The following is a 26,978-nucleotide window of genomic DNA, read 5'->3' as shown; positions in this document are numbered from 1 at the left end:
TAACTACAGAAGATATCTCATTTATTTCATCGGTAAATTTTAAATTAATAACATTTGTTAACTTTTTGCCTATGTTTGCAGCACATTCAGCATAACTTTACATAACTTGTAACTTTAAAGTGTTGCATTTCATCACCAGCAAAACTCAGTTTGACACAAAGTGAGGACAAAAAAAAGGAAACAAATACCAGTCAGCATATTTACCATCATAACATAAAAAAATCAACACTCTAAAGAACTGTCTAACAAGCTGCAAAGTTGTTTAAAAGTGAATTCAGTGTATTTTTATTAAGTCAGAAGGAAGAACCAAATATAAGGTAAAAAGCTGTATGTAGTTACAATTCTGTATTTTAAGGGTTACAAATTGAGGAGAACCAACCTTTAACAAAAATCTTTGTCTACCACTAACAATAACCAATAATTAAAAACAACCGCTTAACCTGTATTGCTTCAAATCAGCAACTTCACACAGACTTGATATCCACACTTGAAATGTGTTACAGAAACTGCAAAGTTTCAGGCAGTAAAAAAAAAAAAAATGCAACTTGTACAGAAACAGTTTTAAGACTCTTTACAAAGTACTCCATACTGAAGAAACTGGCAGGAGAATACAAGCTGCTTTGAAATTCCTCTTTAGCCCATGTGTTTATTAAGCTACTGGATAAAAAAGCAAGGATTTCAGAATCCTATATACTAGGTGTATAAATATTCCTATTACGGGCCTCTCAAAAATTAAGCCATGAACTCTGTAGGAGTCTTAAATGTGATAAAATCAGAGTGATTTGTCTAAGGAATAGGCAAGAGAGCTTAGTTAAGCGCTCAAATTATCATTATCTGGTGCAAGGAAGCTCCATGCTAACAGGGATATCAGATTTTTCCTAGAGCCACAAACAGACTGAATTCTGCCCAAAACCAGTAATAAAAAATCTTTAGGAAAAAGTTCATATAGCAAGTTTAGTCATTGCTGTTTAACTATAAGTAGGTGTTCTACGGTGGCAGGCTTTGTTTTGCAATATAAATGGCTTTTGAAAGTATTGAAAGGACAAATAATTATAGTAATGATTTGTGAAACAGTATCAAAAGAACATCAAGCACAGACTGGATTCCTTCCTTCACTCATCAGGCTATGCACACTATAGGAGGGTTTCCAGGAATATCCACTTTTTAAAAATCTTCTGAAAAAACATAGCCAGGCAATCCCAGCTGTCTCACCTTTGAGAAGGGCCACAAAGATGATCAGAGGGCTGTAGCACCTCTAGCACCTCTCCTGTGAAGACAGGCTGAGAAAGTTAGGATTGTTAAGCCTGGAGAAGGCTCCAGTGAGACTTCTAGAACCTTCCAGGACCTAAAGGAGGCTTACAACAAGGCTGGAGAGGAATTACAAAGGCATGTAGTGACAGGACAAGGGGAAATGGCTCCCAACCAGAGTAGGGTCAGGTTAGATATTATGGGAAGAAATTGTTTACTCTGAGGGTGGTGAGGCACTGGAACAGGTTGCCCAGAGAAGTTGTTGACAATCTAGAAGTGTTCAAGGCCAGGTTGGATGGGGCTCTGAGCAACCTGGTCAAGTGAAAAGTGTCCCTCCCTGAGGCAAGCAGGTTGGAACTAGATGATCTTCACAGTCCCTTTCAACCCAAAACCATTCTATGAGTCTATGGACACTGACAGTGTACTACAGGATTATATTTTTTAGTCAAAACTCTAAATTAAGGATAACTGAAATAATCTTGGCCATTGACATATAAGCACAGCTTAAGGCAAACTATACTATGGTAGTCAAAACACAAAGATGGTGTTTAGAAAAAAGCAAGTGAAAAGATGAATGGCAACTTTACTCTTCCTGAGCTCCCCACCTTTTACTTCTGCCCTTCTAAAGGTATTATTCAAGCAGCTCATTATAGGACTAATTTCAAAATTCAGTCTGAAATAGAAAGAAAGTCTTTTGCTCCACGTACATGACTTAAGTATTTCATTTAAATATTCCACTTTAAAAGCTGAGCTATGTAAGTATTCTTGAGGTGATGGCCTGTAGAATAATTCCATCTGAACCAGCCCTAGAGTACATTATAGCCTCCTATTAAGAACTGAAATTAAAACAAGGGCTAATACTGTCAATACATGTCAAATATTTCCTAGTGTGCCTGCAGAGGCTACTCGGCCTTGTGACCAACTGCTGTAGCTAAGCTGTGCGGTTGCAATCTGTGACTTACAGGAGTACTCAAAGCACATTAATGTTACAGGCTCTTCCTGACTCAGAAAAACCCATGTCTCAGGCAGTATTCATGAAAACCTCCAACTAATAATCAAAGCCTGGTATTTGTCCAGTATTCTGATAAGAGTAGCAGTGGGGTAATATTAATAATCAACCTACCCCCCGAGAGAACAACTTACAGTTAAATATATTACAAACTGAGTTTAACATATCAAAAGTTGAGAAATACCCCGCTTCAAAAGAGTCACAGCCTATCAGTATAAAGGAAGAATATAAAACTATTTTATTGACCACTGCTCACCAGTATTTACAATAAAGTAAACAATATACAGTCTGATAACATTCAAATTACTACAAAGTTAGTTTTCACCTGCTCTTCTTAAGACCAAGTGATCCCAAATACTAGAAAGAATGACCTTACAGGTTTAAAGGGCTAGGTTTGGGTAAAGAAGATACATGCACATCAATAGTATAGAAGACTACAAAACATCTGTGAGTTTGTTTAGACATTCATTATGATTCTGTAATAACTAAGGAAGTTCATCAATGTTTTATAAAACTTTTACCTAATATGGAGGAAGTAGTAGTATCAAATGCTCTCTTGTGGTAAATGAAACAAGTTGCAGAAAGCTTTTATTTACTTGCTGTTGATGCAAAACATACTACTTCAAAAAAATATCAAATTTGAAACTTGTTAGAATGTATGCTTCTCACATTGCTAATAAATCAAATTTCAGGTTTTAATATTCTTATATATAAAAAAAGCAATGCAAACAATTATTGTGCTTCATCTTCTGGGCATGAATGCCAAGTTAGCCGTTCTTCATAAAAAGCGATTACGATCTGAGGACACTTCACATTAGCTTCTTTGGCCAGCACCAGATCTGCCTCATCAGAGTCTTTCCTGATGTAGAAGAGAGCAGGATTTGAGAAAATTAATAATCAGTATTTCAAAACATTTAGCAGCTCTTCCTAAGTTCTAAGTTCTGAAAACAATGGCAGCTAGAAACCAGTTTCCAGTACACCTTTCACTAAAGCTACCAAGACTTTCCATGCTAATGGTGATGATGAGGTTTCATAGCTCCATTGTTCTTCCCTTCCCATGTGTTTTCTGTTTGAAAGGAAAATGCTATTCTAAGGGAATCAGTCATAAGGTTACATATTGGAGTATATAATGAAAGAAATAAAACTCAGTTACTTTTGTCTTTTAAAGGTTAATCAAAGCTTCAAAGTAAGACTTCAAAATCAATAGAACCAACCAATCTTAAGAGTTCGTACTTACATGCATATTACATTTGCTGTTTATGCAAATAACTTCCTGTATTTCATACTGCTATTCTTGATGCTGTCTTGGGCTAACAAACCAAGTTTGCCAGTCTGACATGACTTCACTTCATTTTGAAGTGTATGCTGCCTTTAAAAGTCAAAGCTTTGTGCATACAAACTCATATCTATGTTTGTTACCTAAGACCAGCTATGAAAAACTAAACAACAGCAACTGAACTAAACAAAAAAAAAGTCCTCTGTGTTTGATAGTCAATTATCACTACAGAAATTCAAACACTTGTGATCTTTGTTTTTCAAATTTTCTAAGTTTCACATAAAATTTATAGAAAATTTGAGAATGCAGAAGGGAGACACTCTCCCACAGCACTAATTTTCAGCAGTCTAGGTAAATCCCAAGACAAATCACATCTCAGGAGATCACTCAGTTTGACTTCATTCAGAAAATCTGCCCTTCTCAAAGGCTGTGGAAAGTCATCCTTCTTATTCCATCACCTTAAGAAATCTGACTCTCAGCAAATATGAATTCAATCTCTTGATTTCTCAAAACTGTGAAGAATCATTAATTTTACTCCATTTGTTCACAAAGCAAGAAATCCTTCTCCCAACACTGTTGCTAATGAAGCTGGTCCCCACCTACCCTCCCAACAACACAAACTCCCCACATCACTCTTGCCTCTTACTAGCCAATAATGTCAAGCCTCTACATATTGTTTCTTCCTCATCTCCTCCTCTGCTTTCTCCCCTAGTTGCTTCCAATTCCACTTTGATGCATGCAGAACAGCTGGCACTATGCTTGGTTAAACAGCTGGCTATCCAGCAGCTGGCTTCTGCTTATTGGAACATGTAAAGCTGGATTTTGCCTGCCATTCCCTCTGCAAGAGCATTATCAAGATCTATTTTTCCATACAAATGCAAATTTCTTTCTATTTTATCAGAAATTACCTTTTAAAGTAAAACTGAACCAACAGAAATGAAATATATTTTGGGTTTTGAAGAAAGAGGGATTAAGTCCTAACTGAATATAGAAACCCTGTTTTTCTAAGAATACAAGGTTAATAAGGAGACCACCAGCTTCTGTGTCTTACTCCTGAGAGGAAGTTGTCTCTTTAGGGTAAGTGCAGCTGCCTGCCCTCCCTTTATGTACAAGAACTGTGGATGTAAGACTTACCATTTCATGAGGAACATAAGCTCTCCACTGCTATCCGTAGCCCCAATTATCCGCTCAGGATCAAGACCCCTTGCAAACCCTCTTGGTTTATCAACCTAGTAAGTTAGAAGATGGTTATCTAGTTTAAGACAAAATTCTATTTTGGTACTAGATACAGGAATTTTTGTACATACATGCACGTGTGTGTTTGTGTATCAGAACAACAAAATACAGCCTTTAAATCCCATCAAATCTATAATTACATAGTATTTTTTCATGAACAATCTTCAGGCCAAGTAATTTAGAGGTAGGATAATAATAAAGGATTTTATATCCATGTTTCCAGCATTTATTTCTGAAAATATAATAGATGAAACAAATGGTCTAAAATAATTTCAGCAGATAAACAAACAAGCATGGTCAGTAAAAATAACAAAAACAGCAAAGTAAAAATGCATGCCTGGAAGTGGAAAAAACATATCCTTTTCAGCAAAACAACAAGCATGGGTTCCCTAAACCAACAATGAAACTGCACCCTTGGGGAACACCTAAACTCTTCTTGGCTCACTGACACCACACTGGTGACAAAAAAATATCACAACTATTTCCTGTATTAGCTCCTTTATAGGTTCACAATATCCTTTTAGAGACAGTGGCCACTATTGTACTAGATTAAGCCGAACAACTGACTTTATACAGAAAGCAAAATATTCTTTGTATAATTCATGAACTATTCTTCCTGATGCCTTCCAACCTTTTTGACAGTAACCACATGTCCAACTGCCTGCTGTCTCCAGTACATGAAAATGATTGGCAGTGTCAGGTTGCAAACCACTAGTCCAAAAGTTTACAAAAGGAAATGTGAACTGTTGAACACATTACAAAGTGTGCATTATTCTGTACTTATCAGCATTAAATGTGTCAGTTTGCCTACTCATTTAAACTGAAGGATAAATCCAGACCTCTCAGGAAAGGTAGGGTTTTTTCACTCACCCCTTCTACTCCTTCTCCACCATTATGTCTGCTCCTAGTCTAAGCAACTGATTGGTTTTCACATTTTGCCATCTTGCCGCTCACCCATTCAAAATCATATACTAAATATGGTAGCAAACCAGAACTTCATCTTTGTTCCATTAATGGATCTTTTGTTCTAATAGAAACCTATCGCTTAATACCATTAATTAATAACTCTTAACCAATGTTACTTTCAATTATTCAGTAAGTGGGACAATGTAAGAACTTTTAATCATCATGTCAGCCAATCATCCTTTACTAACCATTTGGACAGTCTCATCACCCACAATGAATGTATACCCTTTTCAAACCACAGACCCAGATGCTATGAAATTTTTACAGTTTTAAATCAGTGTTCAGTCTCATTCTCAAAGTCACAATATGATTTTTGGGGGATGGAGAGGTAGGAGAGAGATAGAGGAAACCAAAACTTAACACATGAACATATACTTACAGAATCACGCTTTTTCTTTGATTTACTATCATCAGATTCACTATCTGACAAAGATTTTCTTTTGGCACCATCTGTTTTTTCTTTACCAGCTTTCTGAGAGTTCAGAAAAGCTTCAATTAGCTCTGGACAATCTAAGTTCTCTTCAGGTTCCCATGTGTTGTCAGCACTGAAACATACACACATTTATGTAGAACTAAGTAAAAAAGAAAAATGTAAAACTAGCCCCATGGCCCCCCCTTAAAATAAGCAACTTAATTTTTGTCTAATTATATAAGGAAGGTCTGTTAAACTTAAAGATGTTTATCTTGCCACCTTTAGTAGCCTTCATGTTGATGACTGAAAGGATGCTTCATTAGTATGGAAAAACAACATTCTTAATCTGAAGGTAACACAAAAAGCAGCTCTATTAACACCTGTGCTCTCAGTGGGGTATGAGAGCCGAAACAAGCAATGCACACCCTACCAAAACTGAACTGTCCATTGAAACTGACTCACTTCCCTGGCTCCTCTAAAGACTGTCCATGAAAACTAACAGTATGATAAGAGTACTAAGACTTACAGAGTGTACACAGCAGTCATTACAAATAGCCTAAGTATAAATCCATACATATAAGCTTTCAGACATGAGGAACACACTAAAGTTGTCTCTGAGCATTGAACACAACTGTACCTAGAACTATCTGCTTCCTTCAGTTGACTGCAGGAGCGAATAAAGGTGGGCAGAGCTGGGCACAGCCTATGTTTCAGTGAGAATGCATTTTGCTAACTAAAATTTTAAGAACATTCCTCACAACCGCTCTGTATCTCACATGCAAATACTGGCACAGCACTACTGCACCAGCAGGATACCTACAAATTATTTTCCATTACAATAACATATTATTACAAGTTCAAATCAGACCCTCAAATACTAAACACATTGTGCTTCACATTTATGCACACATCACTACACACATTCCAGGCTTCCAGACTGCACACTGTTGCAATGCACTCACTTTGGGAGGTATGCAACAATAATATCATAGCATACATAACCATTTATGCACAAATTCTTCTTTCAGCTGGTAAAGCAAGCTGCGACAGAGTGTCACTGGAAGGAGGCACAACTACATTCCTACTTAAACAATTAACTGCTTAAGTCTACTGCAAAGTTTTAATATACATATGTAAGTCCTGGGAAAGACACTCAAAAATTCCTTTGATGTATGCCTAATGAAGGCAACCATTCCACAGGCATATTCAGTTAACTTGAGAACAGTTCAGGAAAATTAATAATAAGCGAACTATCGGCTTCAAAGCTGCCTGCAGTTTACATTCCTGCATGATTTGTTACTCAGAAGCACCATTCATTCTGCTACATATATGATAACTGTCAGTCTATCTTACCTTGATAGCTATGGACACAAGCTCTATCAGAATGGTAAAAGAACAATCACTAAGAACTTCGTAGAAGTCCTCAAATATTTTATATAGCCTGAACAATGAACTACATCATCTTCTATTTTATCTTCATACTCGACTGTCCCACTTGATTATGCATTTAAGGATGTCCTTCCCTCAAGCTTCTTTAAAGTGGATGCTCATTGTCCAATCTCTTGGCACAGTTTCAAATCAATGGTGTTTATCATTCTATCAGAAAAAAAAAAAAAAAAAAAGGAATGCCTTACTCTGTAAATCCTTTCCACTTCAAGTAGTATTCCACCTTTCCATTTACAACACGTCTGTCCAGGACTTTCTCCACAACAAATTCTTCAGGCTCTGCCTCTTCAACTTTTTTACCTTTGCCATTCTGTTTCTTTCCCATTTTGTGCTAAAAAGAAATTCAGAATAACATTATTCTTTTTTTTTCTTTTGCTTTACACAGTTATTTCACTGGCTTATTAACATTAAAGCCAGAAGCTCAGACTCCTTTCATGTTAGTGCATGTGGTCAGGTAACCTGAGCAAGACATGGTAATCTTTTGGGTTTTTATCAGTTGCTTAATGAGATACCCAACATCAGTTTTTAAAAAGGTGAAATTTTTTTTGTTCACATACTTAGTGACTATACTCCCCTTAAAAATTTAATTCTCAGTGCTACATGCTCAAAACACCAGGAAGCTTCTAAAAGTTAGCTCTATGCCTGTGAAAAGGCAGAGGGCAAGGCAGAAGTAAAAAGAAGTAATAAGGAAACTGAAAATGCATAAAAAAGGGATGGTACTGAAAAAAGGTGGCTTCTACCTTTTCAAAAAAAAAACCAAGGAGAAACTGATGGCAGCAAAGTTTATGATGTATTGCTACAATAAGCAAAATATTCAATAATAACCCGCAACTATTGAAGAGGACACATGCTAGGAGCATTCCATTACTGCAGTCCCTTCTCATTCTTAGCCATGCACCCATGTAACTTACAAACAGATGTCACAAAGGTGCATAAATTTAAAACTGCTACACTTAAGTACAGCACTTAACACATAAATGGAATTTTGCTAACTTAGAAAACTTTTTAAAGTGTTTTAAAGTTTACATTTGATAGTTCAGGTAATATTCTTTAAGTTCTTAAAACAACTATTACATCCACATCATCCTCAAGGCATTCCCAGTTTAATAAGGCACAATTAAATAGCAGTAGAAGGACACATTTCAGAATTTCCTTGTTTGTAATCTTAAAAAAGTTGGAACAATCCTATCATGCTGTATCACAGTTCTGGAGGACTAGCAGACCAAAAGCAGTTTGCTTGCCATTTTGGACTGCATCTAATAAAGAAACTGTCAAGTGGCAGCCATAAACTAAGTATTAAGCTCCTAAGAGTTAAGCAGCACCCTAAATCAAAGTGGACAGAACTAATTCCTCACTAAAGCACTTCCTCTACAACAAAATACAGACAAGCAAATACCACAAAGCACCTCTATTTGCTTGATAGCCATTCTCTAGTCCTCTCTAATGTGGGTTAGTTTGACAACACTGCAATTTTGAAATTTTCAACTTTTAGACTTAGTAGAATTTTGTCTTGATGTGGTGAAAGGTAAAAAAAAATGTATGTTAGAACAAAAACTGTATTCTTTTAGTGAAGACTGGAAGATGATTCTCTTGCCAAAGCCCTGTCTTTGTACCCCTTGTTTTTAATAATTTTTCTCTCCCTCCCCAAAATACTTCACTCTTTATGGTTAGCAACCCATAAATTGAAGGTTTAAACAACAAAGAGGAGAAAAAGTTTCTCGTTTCTCATTTAAACAGCAAGTTTCTGTATATATCTCACATGGCCATCATTTTGATTTGAGAGCATAGAAGAGAGAACAGAGCATGTATTTCCAATTAGATTTTAGGTGCCTGCATATCCCAGGTGTATTTTGACCACAGCATTCATGTCTGAAAAGTGTTAACTTAAGCATATTGGCTTTTTTTGCCTCCACAGGAAAAAGAATGCAAGACTGATATTGAAGGGAAATACAACATGAAGATGTCCAAGGCTTCTATGAGGGCAGCTTCTTTCAAAAAATGGAAGTGTGAAATAGAAAGGGGTAGATATGAGGGAAATTAACAAATAATAGAAGTAGCAGAGGGGAAAACGACAACACAGAAAAAGACAGACTCACTATACCATAGTAATAACATTATAATTACTGGTGATGAGGCAAGCAGGCTACAAGTGGGGAACATCTCCATCTGTATTCTCCGTTGGACTAAAATTCTTTGATTCAATGGAAGACTGTTTTCTGGTACTCTTTTCGGCTTCACTAATTCTTGTCACTTAAAGATCAATGTTTTGGATTTCTGTATCAAAGCAACAATTTTGTTTTTTACTTTCTAAAACTTAAGTATCTCAAGTATCTTCCACAGAGGAAAATTAATGTCATGGGGGTCTGCATTTTTTTCTTGAAGTGCAGTAAGAAATAGCAAAATAAAGAGTATGCTGCTTCTGTTTTAAATATTAGAGATTTATTAGGTCTTGTGCATCAGCACTGCTCTTCAAACTCTTGAGCCTATTAAAATAACACTTGATTGCAGAGCCTGCAGAAATACTGAACATGTTAAAAACCTGTACATTCTGGGATTATACAAGCCCATGCAAATCTCAGCCCACAAGTGAATTGTGACACCTGACTGAACTGAAAACATACTAAATGCCCACTTGACCCCTGAAGTTCTCTTCTCTAGGGTTGCATGTTGTAAGCTGTAAATTGGACATCTGACCACTGAAGGCTAATGTATGGCTGTTTCTGCATACAGAAGTCATATGACACTACATATGACAGATGCAGAGCTATGGATAATCACTCTTTCTTGGAGGGGCAAACTTAAAACACTGATGTGACACTGTGGTGTAGAATTTTAACATACAAGATACAAGAAAATCAGAATTACAGCTCTAGAGCTGCCCTATCCCTTAACACATTTAGGTTTTGCATGCAAATATATAACGAAGCAGAATTAGTTATGGTTCCCATGGGAACCATAACTGACTCTCCTGATCTGTGCAGCAAAATTCTTGACATCAAAAGATAAAAAATACTGCATTTATAAGATTTTTTTCCTCTCTCCAAAGCACCCCCTCCCCAGGCTGGCTAACCTCTTTTTCAAATTCGGGATAAGTGGACAATCAATTACTAACAGAAAGTTTAGACATTCACCTTGGTGAAATATTTTAAACTAGTACAACACAGAGGAAGCACTCCATTGCACTTCTAAGCCAGGAGTTAATACAAGTTTTGGATATATTTTGAGCTGAGTAATAATTTCTGTAAATTTAGGAACAGGCCTTTTGAGTGCATTATAAACCAGCTGTTCTGCTATTGAAGTTTTGAATTGTGCACATATATTTTTTGCTTACTTCCCCATCTCAACCTCAGATACATCTCACATTATACTTCTACAGGTCTGTCTTTTGTGAAACTATGTATCATTATTAGTAGAACTGTAGCCAGCAACCAACTGCCCTTAGGAGTCCATATTTTAATGTCAAGCAAAGCTTTAGAGGACTTGAGATCCATGAATGCATCATTAAAATGGTCCAGGAGGGGTTGACATCTGATAATCTCTGCTCCTATGAAATTCAAAGAAACTGTTATTTGTTAAAAAGCATTTCAAAAGGCATCTTAATTATGCCACATCATTTCTCAATAATGTTACTTTTCATCTGTAAAGACTGCCTTTTGTCAGGCAAATAGTTTTCTCCAAATACACTGGGAGAAATTAAACGAGTACATTATTTGGACTTTATTTTTTACATGTATGATGAATTACATGGTATGCTGAAAGGAGGCTAAAAAAATCCTCAGTATTTTCTATCGTAGAATAGATGAAATAGTGCAGAGTCCTTTCACACTTTTTTCCCAACTAGTTTCTCTTTAGAAATGGCAGATTTATTAAAACCAATGTCCTTTCTAGTAGCCTTACTTTCTGGATCTGAAATTTTGGTCAGAATAATGCTGGGGAGGGGAGATGTGGATGTATCTTTTAAATGGAGATGCCAAGTTATAAGTTTGAAGAAAAATATGTTGATTAAATCCTTATATACTTTAGGTGTGCATGAACTTACCAATGTAGTTTTATTGGAGGCCATTTTTATTGCAGACTTGCAGAGCTTTTACTAGAAAAATGCATGACAATTAAAAGGAAGTTTGCATTACTCAAAGAAAGGCATCCCAAGACAAGCATGGTCCTTGTTCCAACCCCCATGTATTCACTGCATACAACATTTCTTACATGGATTAAATCCAGAACAAAAAGTAGGTTACTACTTTGTCTGGCATAACCCAGAATGCACCATTAGGCTAGCCAGGGTAAATGATACTGACAAGGTGGTATATAGGGTTGAAAAAAGATTTTTCCCAAGGCCTTCAAAAGCATAGACATGTTTCTAGGGGAAAGGGGGAGGACCATCAGGGATGCTTATTTCCTTAAACCAAATAGAACAAGAGTTCAGATTCTAGCAATTGAAGATACACCTAAGTTATATTAAATGCAAATATCTGATGGGGAACAGATATATATTTGTGGTGCAATGAATCACCCATTATTCTTACATGGTAGCAAATTCTTATAAACAGCAAATATTTATCTTAATGCAACTATAACGTTGCCTTCTGATTCTCAAGTTGGCAAGAGTTAAGGTCCTAGAACAATATTAACTCAGCTAAGATGCACATATTACATATTTAACCTATGCAAATTACGTTGAACACAATCCATCCCCTTTTCCATGTCATTTCTCATACCGACCAGCTCCATAGGCATGTATTGTCACCGCCCCGCAGCGAGCTATAGAAACGCTAGAATTCCCCATATGCCTAGGTAAAGCAGAGAAGTCCTTTAAGGCCAGAAAGCCTCCCGGACTCAGCGATCCCGCCCAATCCTCCCCTGATACGGGAGGTGGATTTTGGCAGTCCCATGGGCGGCGGGGTAGGCGAGGTGGGAAAAGGGCCGGGGCTAGGGGGCCAGTGCCGAAGGTCTTGCCTTGTGTCTCCCGGAGAGGTAGCAGAAAGGGGCAAAAAAAAAAAAAATCCCCAAAACCCAACAACAGCCCCCCCACCACGGAACAGAGGCAGCCCTGCGCAGGCCTGCTGGGGGCGGCTGCGCCTCGGGCCTGCGGCGGGCGCACATGAGGCCGGCGGGGCCGCCCCGGGCGAGGTAACGGGGACGCAGGCCCCGGGCCGCTTCCGCCGCCGCTGACAGGGCCCCTTCCACGCCGTCCTCCCCCCGGCCCTTCACGTTTCCCCCGGGCCGGGCACACGCAGGGACGGCCGGCGGGCTGGCTTTGTCTGCCGCGCGGGTGCCGCTGCCCCCGCCCCCGGCGCTGCTCTCCTTCCCCGGGGCGACAGCGCCCGCGGGTCCGGGGGCCGGCCTCCCTCCCTCCCCGAGCGGGTGCCGAAGCCCCGATTCCCCGACAGCTCCGCTCCGCCCGCCACCCCCCACCGCCAAGGAAGCGGGGGTGGGGAAGAAGCGGCGGTGGGGGGAGGCGGGCGGGTTGCGCTCCGCATCTCCCCGCGGCGGCCCGCAGCGAGCCGCAGAGGAAAGGGGAGTCAGGGAAAGGGACTCGAGGGTGAGTGGGGTGAAAGGAGGCGGCTGCAGCGAGAGAAAAGAGGGAGAGAGAGAGAGAGAGAAGGATACAGACTTCAATGGTGCCCAGCCGCTTGGGTCTCCTGTCTCCTCCTGGCTCCCGCCCTGCGCGCACTGAGCGGCGGCGGCAGCAGCAACAGCGACATCCGCGGGGGGCTGAGGCGGGGGGTGGGGGCAGGGAGGGAGAGAGAGAGAGAGAGAGAGAGAGGGAGGGCGGGAGGCGGAGGGCGGGGAGCGGCGCGGCGGTGGCTGGCGGGGCTGGGCTGGGCGAGCACTGCGTGCCGGCGGCTGTGACGGGGCAGAGCGCACGACGCCGCCACCGCCTACGCGCGAGCCGCTACAACCTCCGACCGTCGTCGCCGCCGGCACAGGAGGGGGGCCAAGACGTCTCTCCAACGCGGGGCGAGCGCAGGACCGCGCCAGGCGTCCAAAAGAAGGAAGATGCCTCGCGGCGACCGGGAAAGCGACTGGGTAAGCCTGGGGGAGCGGACGGGGTTGGCGGACCCCGGGAGCCACGGCCGCCATCATGGCCGCCGCTGCGAATGCGCGCCGGGCCGATGCTGCCCGCCGCGGCGGAGCGAGGCCCTCGATCGGTGCGGCCGGGCGGGCCTCGGGCCTGCAGAGGGCGGGCGAGGAGCGCTAGGGTGGGTTTGAAGCTCATTTGGAGGGGTCCCCCTTGGAGCGCGGCCATTTCCCGCGTTGCGGCGGGGAGGCCTGGGCGTGAGCAAGGGGAGGGGGGAGGGAAGCGGACTCGGAAAGCAGCGGGCCTCTGAGGCCCTAGAACTCATTCATAAGTGAGAAAAGAGGTTCGGGGAGTCGGCTGGAGAGACTTCGCTGCGGGCGGGAGATCCGCGGGTGGATCCGCGGTGAAGCTGAAAGGGAGGGGGAGCAGAGGGGGCGGGAAGAAAGAAGCTGCTCCAGCGCCATTTCTTTGGCGCGCGGGGCGGCAGCACTCACCCTTTGTCGCGGTGCGTGTAGGGCCGCCGGAGAGGGAAAAAGGGAGGGGATGAAGGAGGGGAGGAGAACAGAGCGGCGAAGCGGGCGGCACGCCCGATGCCGACGGTGCGGGGGAAAGAGCGGAGCGGGCTGCGGTGAAGTCCAACTCCCTCCCTCCGCCGGGGCCCCTCGATGTGTCGCACTTGTGCCAAAATCTGTGTAGCTCTCACTTCCTCCTGCCTGGGCGGAGGGGGAAGGGGGCCAGGGAGAGGTTTCGAGGGGCGATGTGCGGCCGCCCCCGACTAATATTAACGCCGAGGTTTGAGCCTTCGGGGCCTTTCCTCAATTTCCGGGAAAAAAAACCAAACAAAAACAAGTGACACGGTGCCAGCAGTGTTCGAGGCCGCTTCGGCTGCGCTCGGGCATGTCTCGCGAGCCTGTCGGTTGTCGGAAACTGCCGAGCTGGCTGAAGTAGTCGATGACTTGCTGCGTCTTTCTGTCCGGAAATTGCCGAGCTGGCGCCGAGCGCCATTTTCGCTTGCTGCGGCAGATTCCGGAAATTACCGAAGCGAGTCGAATGGGCTTCCATTCCTGGTTCGGCTTTTTCCGGCGGCTGTCGAAGCGGATAAGCTCGACGACGACAGCTCCTTCGGCTCATTTCGGAGGCGGCCATTACTAACGGAGTCCATGACTTTCCATTACACGATAAAAACACGTAGGGGCGTTATTCAGAACTGCAGCCCCTTTGGAGATATTTAAGCTCCAGAGCCTGCCTTTTTTTTTTCTTTTTTTTTTTTTTTCTTTTTTTTTAATAAATTAAACCTCGGAAGCGAGCCCGAGCTGGAGTAGGAGGGCGCTAACACTACGCGGAGCTGAATTTCAAATTACGTAACACCTCGGGCAGCCATTACCAACCGGTTGTACGGTACTCTCAAGCAGGAATTCATAAACCATGAAGAATATGGTACGTGGAATGGGGGGATTTAGAGCTTGCTTTTAAGGAGGGAGACGCGTTTGCTTGTGCAGACAGTGAATTTTTTCGGGGCTGAGCATTTCAAGCAAGCTTGAGTGGTCCGCTCAAGTCCGGGCGCTGCTGTCGGGTCGCAACGCGGGGTGGATGCTGGATGTCTTTGCGCAGAGGAAGGTTCTGGAAGCGGCGACTGGGGCTGGCGCGCAGCCGGGCGAGGCGGCGGAAGCTGCGGTAACCGTGCATGGCGGACAGCGTGTTCTTGAGCCCGTGGCCATGGCTATTAGCTGCGCTGCTGCTGAGGTGTCGCAGGAGGAGGGGGAGTTGGAGCTCCGCGGGTTGGGGGCCGTCTTGGCCTCGCAGGGCGCGGAGCGGCCGAGGCGGCTCTGCGGGTAATGGCGGTGGCGAGGGGGAGGGGTAAAATGGCGGCCTGGCCGAGACTCGAAGTGCGAGGGGCAGTGGGGATCCCTCCGGTAGAGCGGGCAAGGCGGGGGCCAGCTGCAGTCGTCAGGTATTCACGGGGACGAGAAGGAGCGCCGGAGAGGTCTTAGAACCGCGTGTGTAGGTGCACGCTAGAAGCAATTTGCAGCGCTTTCCCTGGAGGCGGCGGCTGCTCCCGGGCGCCATTTTCCCCGCCCGGCTCGGGGCCGCGGTGTTCCCGCTGCCGCCACATGGCGGAGCCGGCGCGGCCGCTGCGTCCCGGCTGCCACAGGCGGCGGGCGAGCAGCGCTGAGGGATTGCCGAGCCCTGGAGTTCAGGGATCCCCCTCGCTTGTTTCCCTTAAACGTTTTTGTTACCCGAATTCTTAATTCCGCATTCAGCGTGGATTGTGTGTGCGCACGTTACCGCTGTATGAAACACCTTTCCTTGCTCTGGTGATTAATATTTCAGCAAAGGTTATGCATATTTTAGTGCTTTCAAGTTGCTTTAAGCCTGTGAAGGAAAGTTTAAAATACACACGGATGAAGATCCTACAGAGGTAAAAATTTGCTCTGGCATTTGATTCCTACCACGTGATGTACTGTGGAAATCTCGAAAGACGTGTTACCTCCAGCTTTTATATTGTGGCCTTTCCTAAGTATGAGGTGTCTATGTCTTTACCAAAAGAGTATTTTCCTCAGGATTCTAAGAGGTACTGGTATGATGATAGTTTTTGTTGTACATTTTATACTTTCTGCACAAACTTTAGATGGGCAGAACTCTGGACTTTGGTAGGAGGTTAGTGTTATTGCCATCCAGAGCTTCTCCAAACTGGCTTATTTAAGACAAATAGTTTCTCTGCATCTAGAGATTGTCTGCATGTTGAGTGGAGCAGTCTGTGTGTGCTGTTTTGGCACAATGGCTTTCATTAAGAACTGGTGATGAATTTCGTTATTGCTGTTTTCTGACGTGTGGTGCCTAGATGTTCTAGGTAGATCATGACCCTAAATACATCTGTAAAATGCATTAACTATTCTGTTCAGTGTCTGGTAGTTATATGTAGTATATTTTTATAGTTGTTCCATTCTTTCCTTGAGTTCCATTTACAGGTTTATCGCTGTTTTCAGGAGTAAACGTAACACTGAAAAAAAATATCCGATCTGCCTACTATACTTCCTTAATTCTCATATTTTTATAATAATGTTCTTTATTAAATGTATGGTAATTGATTATACAGGAAAAAGGTTTCTTGTAGATCTATGAAACTGTAAGCAAGTGGTCCCTAATTCTCAGGCAGCAAAACTGAAGGGAGGATTTTTATTTTTGCAGTATTGTTGCTTAAATTTTTTTCTGCCTCCTACTCAAAATTAATAAATGACATATTGATGAATATGATTTTTTTATAGTGGTCTGGTGTGCAGTGTTCTTTTGTTCCTTTTATGTGAAGAGGTGAAAATAAATTAGTTAAAACACGTGTCGGCTACTTTTGAACACGTGTCTTATTTTGCCTGTCCTTTGTGTAAGGAGGAGACAGTACTAGCTTTTTTTTTTTATTCCTAGAAGAAAAAGAAACTAGATCCAACAGCAGATTCCAAATAGTTTTCAAGAGAAATTTGAAGTCATCAATCTTAAATAGAGGATGTATTTGGAAGGAGGAGGGGAGAAAGTTGACTTCCTTGTCAGACTGCAGTACATGAGGCTGGTAATACAGAGGTGTATTTTGAAGAAAAAACCCTGGGTTGTCACTGCCCACACTAATTGTGTTCTGTTATATGCATCTTGATCCAGGCCTGCCTTGGACAACTTCAGAAAATATGTTGGTCTGCGTGCAGCTTGGCTTAATACTTCTAAAAGCATATGTGCACTGCAGTATTTTCCTTATTTTCTTAGGCTCAGTGTTTTTCTAGTTTCCTATTTCAATTTAGCTTAGTCCCCATTGCACAGTTAATCGTGTTTGTCAATTGCACTTCCTGCTGCTATATTTGAGTTGTATAAAAAATAACCACCACACTAAAGAAAACACACAACCAAACACTCAAGCAGATTTTCTTGATTTTTAAAGTTAGTTAACAGTAAAAAGCTGAATTGATTTGGTTTGAGTTCTCTTGTCCCTAGAAGAACAGTTCTTTTCAAAACAACATTGTAGGGAAGGGAACTACTTCTTAGTGCATTTTTTAAGTTTGGCATGAAATTTTCACACTTATGAGCTAGTGATACTTTTGTATGTAGAGCCTGGCAATTAAAAGGCCTGATTTGTATGAAAAGTTACTGTAAAAGTGCTCTGAACTGGTCGAAGTCGGAAGGTTCTCCTTTCTGCTTTAGTTTACTGGTATATACAAGAAAAGTGAATTCAATAGCTTATTTCTGGTCCTGATTTTTGTTGGGTTTTTTTAATGATGCTCTTGTCATTACATAAAAGATCTCTTCTTAACAAGTGCAGTGATAGTTTCTCTGCAAGAAAATAAAGTCTTACTGAAAGCATTAGTGGATATGAATATGTGTTATTCACATTTCTACTTTGAAATGAATTATTTTAATGGTGCTCCTGTTGAGGGTGTATAGGTTTATTGGTAATTCCAGTGGTGTGGGATTCCAGATAAATTTTACAGATTGCTTGAGTTTCATTTGTTTTAGTAATTATGGAGAAAATAGGAATTGTTAACCTGTTACAGAACATACTTAGATGTATTTAATTGATTTTCGCTCACAATGCCTTGGATAAATAGTGCGGCAGTATTAATGTAGAACAATTTTAACCAGAATGGTTTTTATAATTTAATGTTACCCAGGATGGAATCAGACAGTATAAATTAATTCCTATTTTCTGTAATAAAAACAAATCCCAAAGTTCTCATTTTCTTTATAAAGCATCTCATATGGGTCTTACAGAGGAATATTCTGAAAGTCTTCAAATGTGGTTCCTTGTTCTTGATGTTTAGAGGGAGACACAGGAATAAGAACTAAAAAAGTTTGTATTGTAAAAGCGGACCTGTAGAATTCCATAAATTAGTTAAATCCTTTAATAGGGGTAGAACTTTTAGAAGAGCCAGGTCTCATTTTGAAAATAAGTCTTACTGAAAGTATTTAAAACCTACAAAAATCTTGGTTAGTGTTTGATTTGCTAATGCAGAAGAGGTGTTTCAAACTATATTAATGTAATCTTTTTTTCTCGTGGCAGAGGGAAAAGGAGCAGTTCCGCAAACTGTTCATTGGCGGCTTAAGCTTTGAAACCACAGAAGAAAGCTTGAGGAGTTACTATGAGCAATGGGGAAAGCTTACAGACTGTGTGGTAAGTTCAGCATACCAATGCATAGCAGTGGCATGGAATGTGTAGGAATTTTAAATGTTTGTTTTCTGGATTGCTTAGAGAAGATGGAATATTAGCTTTTAATGGTGCAGTTGGTTGCTTTACACACAGTTCAGTCCATTGTAGCAACGCGTAAATTTTACTCTTGCAAGCTTGATTAAGTTAGGGAACATTGACAATCTGTTTTCTGTAAAATTCTCCCATATTAACTACTGATTGCAACAGTTCGGCTTTGGTATCTGAAAGTTGTCTGAAGTGCATTAGAAAGTGCTTCCAGGGAGCACTATTACATCTGTGTGGTTGGTAACATTTGGAAAAAAATGGTGTCTTGGTAAGCAGCCTCAGTAAAGCTGGAAAAGGATGTCTTTCTCTGTGATGTTTTCATAGAGTTGTTAAGGTTGGAAGAAACCACTTAGTATTTAACCATGCACTGACAAGTTCATCCCTAAACCATGTCTGTAAGCACCTGCATTTGTGTGTCTTGTAAATACTAACAGGGATGGTGACTGGTAGAAGTTCTCTGCTGAAGTGTCTTGGGAGTAGTAAGTAATAACACAGGTTTAAAGTCGGGGGTCTTCATGAAGCTTAAAAGAAACTATGTGAATAGTTTTGGTTTTTTTTTTCCAAAAATAAACACAAATATAAATGCACCTCACTGATCTAGCTGCATTTCTGAGTTAACTGAGTCTTGGAGGACAGCAGTGGTTTGAATTTCTTTGATCCCAAGCAGTGTCACTCATACTAAATCAACAGACTGTGCTGCTTTGTGTTTTGAAATCAAACCAAGGAAAAAGTAAATTAAGCTTACACACTCTTAATACTGTTACCAAAAAGCTTAACATGAGACAGATAGAAATAGTTTAAATTTATTTAAATTTTATTTAAATAGTCTTTATTGATTCTAGGTAATGAGGGATCCTGCAAGCAAGAGATCAAGGGGGTTTGGCTTTGTAACATTCTCTTCCATGGCTGAAGTTGATGCAGCTATGGCTGCAAGACCTCACACGATTGATGGAAGGGTGGTTGAGCCTAAGAGAGCTGTGGCTAGAGAGGTAAGTATGGCTTTGAAAGCAGGTGCTTCTCATGCTTTGAAAAATGCCTGTTTTGGTCAGACAGGCTTTGTTCTTGTTTGAAATTGTCTGGGTTTAAATTACCTGGTTCAAAGCCGATAGCTGGGGCATTATTTTCCACACTTTTAGTCTCTTATATATATGTCTACTATTACAGTGAATTATGTTATTCTGGTTATGGAATCATGTCTGCAAGGGACATGTCTAGGGTCTGAAACATGTTGTAGCAAACATGTTCTGTTGAATATTTGTAATTATGCAAATTCCAAATTAACTTTTCTGGAATAGTTCCTGTTACAAGCCTCAAATTAATAAACTCCTGTCAGTCTTTCTGATTATTCCAAATCTTTCTGGGGTATTTCTAGAAGGTACATAAAACCAGAGCCAGGTTACTGTGGCACAGAAGTGCTTGAGGAGCAAGGGTGGATTATAAGGCAAGTTCTGTTCACCACACAGAAGCTCTGGGAGGGTTTACCAGATTAAGGTTGGACTGATGAACTGGATTTGAATGAGCTGTCCCAAAGGTATGGGGAAATGGAAATTGTAATCACTGGTACCCCTGTTAGTTATCCCAATTTTCTTTCCATTCCCTGCAGAATGCAGGGTTGGTTAGCATTTGGAAAAAGGTAATTACAACAGCATGTGTGTTTGCTGTTTAATGGGATTAAAATGCATAGTTGTGAATTTGCTGAGGTTGAAGGGCCTTGATACAAGTGCAGTGTGGGTCCGTTGCTGTCAGGGTATTGGGCAGAAGAAACTGATGCATCTTTGTTTTAACAATTACAGAAGTCTGCTGTAACTTAAGTTATTAAATACTTGCAGTTCTTTCAGACAGATAATCTGTGTCATTTTTCGGTGCTTTTAAAGCTTTGACATAAAAGAGGGAGGAAAAACCTCCAAGTAATGCTGTGTGACTTTCCTCTTAGAAGGCCCCTAAATGAGCCTGCAAGGTCATGCCTCACAAAAGGGCTGTACCTTAAAAATCGTAGTTTATCTGAATTCTGTTCCTGAAATCCAGGTAAAATAGTTCTTTGTGAAATTGATTTTTTGGTGCTAATTTAGAAAATTCTTTTAACAGGAATCTGGAAAACCTGGTGCTCATGTTACTGTGAAAAAATTATTTGTTGGTGGTATTAAAGAGGACACTGAAGAGCACCACCTTCGTGACTACTTTGAGGAGTATGGGAAAATCGACACTATTGAAATCATTACTGACAGACAGTCTGGTAAAAAGAGAGGGTTTGGATTTGTTACATTTGATGACCATGATCCTGTGGATAAAATTGTATGTAAGTAATTTCACTCCTTCTTTGGATAGTATTAATTCTTACAGCCTCAGTGTAAAGCTAAGCTTACAGATAATGGGATTTAGTTATGTGCCTGTATTATTTGCTACATCATAGGTTGCTGGATTGTGTGGGAACATGTATTTCAAATAAGCGTTGTCATGTTTGTTAAAAAATCGTATGGTATTTTGTGTTCTCTTATATGATTCAGAATGTGTTTGTGTTAGAAGTCTGATACTCTGACTCGTTGCCAGTTAAATGCTGATAGCCTGTTATCTGATACGGTTACAGTGCAGAAATACCACACCATCAATGGACATAATGCAGAAGTAAGGAAAGCTCTCTCTAGACAGGAAATGCAGGAGGTTCAAAATTCTAGGAGTGGGAGAGGAGGTATGTACAAGTAATGGTTAGTAGTTTGTGGTTGATTTTTGTGTTCACTTTCCACAATCTCACTACTTATAAATGTTAAACTGATACAGGAAACTTCGGTTTTGGTGATGCTCGTGGAGGTGGTGGCAACTTTGGTCCAGGACCTGGCAGCAATTTCAGAGGGGGAGCCGGTAAGACAGGCATGTTTGTAGCATTTACATTTTTTACCTTATTAGTGCTTTTTTTCTGGTTCTGGAGAACTTTGTATGCTGTGGTAACGTTTGACTTAAATGCACCTGTAGCAGGTGAGAGAATTTTTGGGAAAAGTAACTTGCAAGTGACCTTGTGTTTTGGTTTTTCTGTTTTGCTTTGGCTGTGGTTTTTTGGTTGGGTTTGGTTTTTATTTTTTAGCTTTTATTGAAAGCCAGAAGTAATCTAAACGTAAGTATTTGGTAAAAAAGGATTTCTCTGGTTCTATGCAGCACTTGCCTGACATTTTAAAACTGGGTACCATACAAACCCAAGAAAAGAAAAAAGAAGCAATGATTGGATGTTTAGGTTTATTTTTCTGAAGTTAATTGTACATGTTCTTAATTGATTATTTCTGAGATTTAGTTCATAAGAGTTTGAGAATTTGACTAGTTTGCTACAGGTAAATTGAAATCCTTTGGGGTTTTTTCTCCCAATAGATGGATATGGAAGTGGCCGTGGATTTGGTGATGGATATAACGGATATGGCGGAGGACCTGGAGGTTAGTTTGCTGTTGTGCTGGTGATGTGTTTTTCTCTCATAAAGAAACACTTCCATATTTATATTCATATGTGTAAAATTTATCTGAATTACCTGAGCCATTTTGTTGGCTTTAAGAAATGTACATGGTTGTTGGCTTGCGTCAAATTTCCATATGGCAGATTGTATGGTTATTTTTTGGACAAGCATTATTATCTTTAGGATAAGAGTGGGTCTTAAATTTCCTGGAAAATGAAGATTAATTAAACCTTTCAGTTGAGGTCTTTAGGCAGTCTGACTGTTGGGGTTTGGTCATAGTTCAGTTAGGGTCGGTGTTAGTATGTGCTTTAAAAAGTACTGTCCATAGAAATGTCTTTACAAAACTATCTTTTTTGTTCTCTCTGTTCTTCTAAACAGAAAAATATTCTTTGTGTATAATTTAAGTGCATTTTATATTGAAAAGCTCATTTAAAAGGATTATGTTCACACAGGTGGCAACTTTGGTGGCAGTCCTGGTTATGGAGGAGGAAGAGGAGGCTATGGTGGAGGAGGACCTGGTTATGGCAACCAGGGTGGGGGCTATGGAGGTGGTTATGACAACTATGGAGGAGGTAACATTTAAGCTTAAATTGTTCAAGCATTTCAGTTACAAATTACTGCAAGTCATTTGAGGTTGGGGGGAATGGGTGTTCGAAAATGTTGTGTAAGGCAGTTGTTGTTTTTCAAGTAGTATGGAATAGAACAGAAATGTTGTTTGGTGCATGCACTGCTGGAATACATGTGTGATTTTGTACTTTATTTAGAATTTTTATAATGGGGTGTCTTTAAGTGTTGCGTCCATTTTAGCTCATGTCGGTATTTCTCCACTTTTGTGTTGACAATACAGGCAATTATGGAAGTGGAAACTATAATGATTTTGGCAACTACAACCAACAACCTTCAAATTATGGTCCGATGAAGAGTGGAAATTTTGGTGGCAGCAGGAACATGGGGGGACCATATGGTGGAGGTATATGTCCTGTATATTTCCTTGTAGTTGGAGTGGGTGGACTTCCAGGACTTCGGGGGAAATAGAAGACATGGGGTAACTGTTTTGAACTAAAAAATGGTAGACTGAGATTAGGTATTAGGAAAAAGCTTACAGTGAGGGTGATGAGGTGCTGGAACAGGTTGCTCAGAGGTGGTGTGAGAGCCCCATTGTTGGCAGTGTTCAAGGCAGGGTTAGATGGAGCTTTGAGCATCCTGGTCTAGTGACAGATAACCCTGCCCATGGCAGAGGGTTTGGAACAAGATGACCTTAAAAGGTCCCATCCAACCCAGGTTATTCTGTGTGATTCCAAGGTGGGTATGTAGGAATTGGATAACTTCTGCAGTGGATGTATTGCAGTGCCTGTGTTCTTTCTGCAAGTTTGCTTCAGTGTCTTGAGATTGTAAAGCTTGTCTCAGGGAAATTTATTTTTATTTTGAAACAGATAAAACATACTAACTTTTTCCACAGTGTTGTGCAATTTCAATTTTAAAGATTCTATTTCATGTTCTTTGCTGTCAGCTCACACTATTTGTGGAGAGCCTAGTTACTTAATTTCCAGCATATTTGCTGTGATTTCTTTTTATTCTCCTCTTGTGTCTTTTTTTCTGAGGCATCCTACTTTTTGTTGTCTATAAGTTACTTAATATGGAGTATCAGACTTGTGAAATGGAAACTGAAACATGAAGCCCTTTCTTATAAGGTTTAGCCTGCAAGCAAATTCAGCCCTCACAGTCTCAAGACAGCACAGTGCATCAGATTACATGTGGCACTGTTGAATCTTCTAAGATTACAGCATGTAGTTGCTTCCTGTGGCAGTCTTTGGAGGTTCCTTAGAGGAAAGCAGTGAAATGTTAGAAGTCTGTGTTGCAAATGCTGTCACTGGAATTAAAGCAGATGTTACTCTTCATTTAGTCAAGCTTTGATTGATTGCTTCTGTGAAAAACTTCCCTAGATTTAAAAATGTACTGATGGGACCATTCTGTTTCTTGTTCTGCATCTGCAGGAAACTATGGTCCTGGGGGCAGTGGAGGCAGTGGTGGATATGGAGGGAGGAGCCGTTACTGAGTTTCTTCAAGCATGCCATGGGTAAGTATGTTTTTAAGTGTTAATATTGCAGTGATTCTTGAGAGTAGCTGCAGGAGTTAAAAGCTTTTTAGGATATTATCTTTCCTTTAAAAAATGGTTAGATGAATAATTTCATAACCTATTTTTTTACTCTTTACTTCTGTTGAAACAGGCTTCACTGTATAAATAGGAGAGGATGAGAGCCCAGAGGTAACAGAACAGCTTCAGGTTATCGAAATAACAATGTTAAGGAAACACTTATCTCAGTCATGCATAAATATGCAGTGATATGGCAGAAGACACCAGAGCAGATGCAGAGAGCCATTTTGTGAATGGATTTGGATTATTTAATAACATTACCTTACTGTGGAGGAAGGATTGTAAAAATGCCTTTGAGACAGTTTCTTAGCTTTTTAATTGTTGTTTCTTTCTAGTGGTCTTTGTAAGTGTAGAAGCATTCCTTTGATAATGTTAAATTTGTAAGTTTCAGGTGACATGTGAAACCTTTTTTAAGATTTTTCTCAAAGTTTTGAAAAGCTTTTAGCCAGGATCATGGTGTAATAAGACATAACGTTTTCCTTTTAAAAATTTAAGTGCGTGTGTAGAGTTAAGAAGCTGTTGTACATTTATGATTTTAATAAAATAATTCTAAAGGAAATATTGTGTAATTTTAGATTTTTTTTTTAATACTGTAAAATAAGGCAAGGAGTGGGTAGTATAAGGTCCCACAAATAATACAAAGCTATTGTTGTACGTGTAAAATTTAATGCTGGTGAGAAAAAGTATGTTGTCTGTAAATTACCAGGTTTAAACTATCTAGGTAACTTAAGGGGTATCTCTGCAAGGAGAAACACCTTTTTAGATTTTTTAGATGCTGCTTCTTCAATGGCAAGGAAAGGAAAAAACCCCAGCAAGGTACTCTTCCAGGGACGCAGGTCTAGTACAAGAGAACTCTTGAAAACGTCACTAAAAGTTCAGCCAGTCTTAAAAAGCTGTGCTGTATCTCTGCAAAGCTTTAACTACGGTAGATTGTTTATAAGGATGGCAACGAAGGCTGAGGGTGTAGAGCAAAATAGTTCTAAGCTTCAGTTAAACTTCTTTAGGTAAGATCTTGTTTACTTTTCCTTTCTTAATGTTTCAAACCCAAGAAATTAATAATGTATGACAGTATTCTTTGAGTATAGTGATTATCATTATGTAGCTTAACATATAGCAATGAATTGAGTTAACTATTACAAATTGAAAAGAAATTTGTGAATCCTGTTTTCTTGTATTATTAAATTTTTTTACAAAAATAATTGTTAATTTCAGCTACTTAACATATTTTTTTCCTACTGGAATCTAGCTATGATATGAACCCTGGACAAGCATAGACTGCTGCCACTGTACACTGCTACAGTTGAACAAATGAGACCTGCAAGTGTCCATTAGTAAAGCTTTGCAAGGGTTCCATCCCTGGTGTTGGTAGTTAAAATGGTAGGTCACAAGTTAATTAAATCATACAACTTTATTTTTGCATCCTGCAACATTTTCTTTTTTCTTGGGAGTCTATGCATTATGGTGGTTGCAAGGTAATGCAATGAAGGTAGTTCTGTGCTGTTGAAAATGAACTATGTTGTTCCGTGTCTTGTCTGCTGTAATCTATTCTATATAACACATTTCATCCTGAAGGTTCCCAAGTAACTGTAGAGTGTTTACGTGTAAGGAAAAATTTCACCACAGAATACATCTGCCTCTGTGAAGGAATGTGTCGTCCATTCTTTTAACAACTGCATAAGCAGTTCTTTAGAGGGCAAGTGAAACCTTCAAATGAAACTGCAGGTGGTATTTCATAAATGTACAGTGTTTTTGTGTAAATTGGAATTTGGCTAGAATGTTGAGGTTTCCACCATTTTTTATAGTTCTTGCAGCTAACAAACCTTAGTGCCAAATTTAGTCAGCCTTACTCTCACTGCATTGAATGTGTGCACCTCAAATTGATGGAAATTTATCAAGTATTGAATGAGTTACTCTGAGTAAGGGTGGCATACTCTACTAGATTTGGTTTTAAAATCAACAAAACCTGTCAAAAAAAAAGGCAACCAAAAATGCCTTAATTTCAAAGTTCATTGCCTCTAAAAGGCTACCCATTGAAGAACGTGGACTCAGCTAACAAAAGTCCTGTTCCTTTTGTGTTAGACACACCAGTGAACTGCTTATACTTTTTTTTTTAAAAATGGCTGAAGTTCCCCTATTGGTAATTTGGTTTAGACATATGTGATAAACATCTTCAGATACACTTTTTTTTTCTTTGGCAGGAAGGTGCCATGCTGCAGGTAACTAATGAAGAAGTGGTCAACCACAGAAACGCTTCAAGAAATAAGAAATTCTGTATCATCAGAAAATAGTTGTTTTTGCTGCCTTCATTAAAAATCTAGAGGTTAAATGAATACTGATAAAACATCACAATTAGTACAGATCCCTGTAATGATGGGTTTTTTAAATTATAGTAATAATGTCTTGTAAACCTTTCAAATAAAATTCAGATTCGTTAGGAGAAACAAATCACTAATGTTAAAATAGCAAACATTCTGTGAGTAGAAAGTTTAACTACATATATTTATAACTTTCATAGCTTTAAAATAAAAGTATTTTTATACCAAA

General features: G+C 40.2%; 2 protein-coding genes across 11 annotated transcripts; one reads left to right on the top strand and one right to left on the bottom strand.

Annotated features, from left to right (window-relative positions):
* On the bottom strand, positions 1-14,327 carry CBX3 (chromobox 3). Of its 5 annotated transcripts, none has more exons than XM_059484863.1 (6): positions 14,110-14,327; positions 11,633-11,683; positions 7,782-7,924; positions 6,115-6,280; positions 4,668-4,762; positions 1-3,116 (listed from the first exon to the last, which is right to left on the bottom strand). In XM_059484863.1, the coding sequence occupies exons 2-6, from the start codon at positions 11,654-11,656 to the stop codon at positions 2,990-2,992; spliced, it is 555 nt and encodes a 184-aa protein (XP_059340846.1). In that variant the 5' UTR covers positions 11,657-11,683; positions 14,110-14,327; the 3' UTR covers positions 1-2,989. The 5 variants fall into 5 exon arrangements, with proteins under 5 accessions (XP_059340846.1, XP_059340836.1, XP_059340827.1 ...); XM_059484853.1 differs by lacking the exon at positions 14,110-14,327 and adding an exon at positions 13,208-13,397; XM_059484844.1 differs by lacking the exons at positions 11,633-11,683; positions 14,110-14,327 and adding exons at positions 9,718-9,867; positions 13,208-13,222.
* Positions 13,397-26,978, top strand: HNRNPA2B1 (heterogeneous nuclear ribonucleoprotein A2/B1). 6 transcript variants are annotated; one of them, XR_009419654.1, is made up of 12 exons: positions 13,397-13,623; positions 18,654-18,764; positions 19,688-19,834; positions 20,931-21,141; positions 21,430-21,531; positions 21,621-21,710; positions 22,200-22,262; positions 22,732-22,851; positions 23,127-23,249; positions 24,274-24,356; positions 25,681-25,811; positions 26,633-26,978. XR_009419654.1 is itself a non-coding variant. In XM_059484820.1 (11 exons), the coding sequence occupies exons 1-10, from the start codon at positions 13,594-13,596 to the stop codon at positions 24,333-24,335; spliced, it is 1,059 nt and encodes a 352-aa protein (XP_059340803.1). In that variant the 5' UTR covers positions 13,397-13,593; the 3' UTR covers positions 24,336-24,356; positions 26,633-26,978. The 6 variants fall into 6 exon arrangements, 5 of the variants coding, with proteins under 5 accessions (XP_059340803.1, XP_059340794.1, XP_059340813.1 ...); XM_059484820.1 differs by lacking the exon at positions 25,681-25,811; XM_059484811.1 differs by lacking the exon at positions 26,633-26,978 and having other exon boundaries at positions 25,681-25,845.

The sequence above is a fragment of the Ammospiza nelsoni genome, chromosome 1 (genome assembly GCF_027579445.1).
Source record: "Ammospiza nelsoni isolate bAmmNel1 chromosome 1, bAmmNel1.pri, whole genome shotgun sequence".
NCBI lineage: Eukaryota > Metazoa > Chordata > Aves > Passeriformes > Passerellidae > Ammospiza > Ammospiza nelsoni.
This window is presented reverse-complemented; position numbering and strand designations above follow the sequence as displayed.

Coding starts and splice junctions, on each gene's coding strand:
- CBX3 (XM_059484844.1), bottom strand. CDS start 9,759: ATGGAGATGTTCCCCACTTGTAGCCTGCTTGCCTCATCACCA. Junction 7,925..9,717: donor GCCTGCTTGCCTCATCACCA/GTAATTATAATG, acceptor ATTTCTTTTTAG/CACAAAATGGGAAAGAAACA. Junction 3,117..4,667: donor CTTATGTTCCTCATGAAATG/GTAAGTCTTACA, acceptor CTTCTACATCAG/GAAAGACTCTGATGAGGCAG.
- HNRNPA2B1 (XM_059484820.1), top strand. CDS start 13,594: ATGCCTCGCGGCGACCGGGAAAGCGACTGG. Junction 21,532..21,620: donor TTCTAGGAGTGGGAGAGGAG/GTATGTACAAGT, acceptor AAACTGATACAG/GAAACTTCGGTTTTGGTGAT. Junction 22,852..23,126: donor TTATGACAACTATGGAGGAG/GTAACATTTAAG, acceptor TTGACAATACAG/GCAATTATGGAAGTGGAAAC.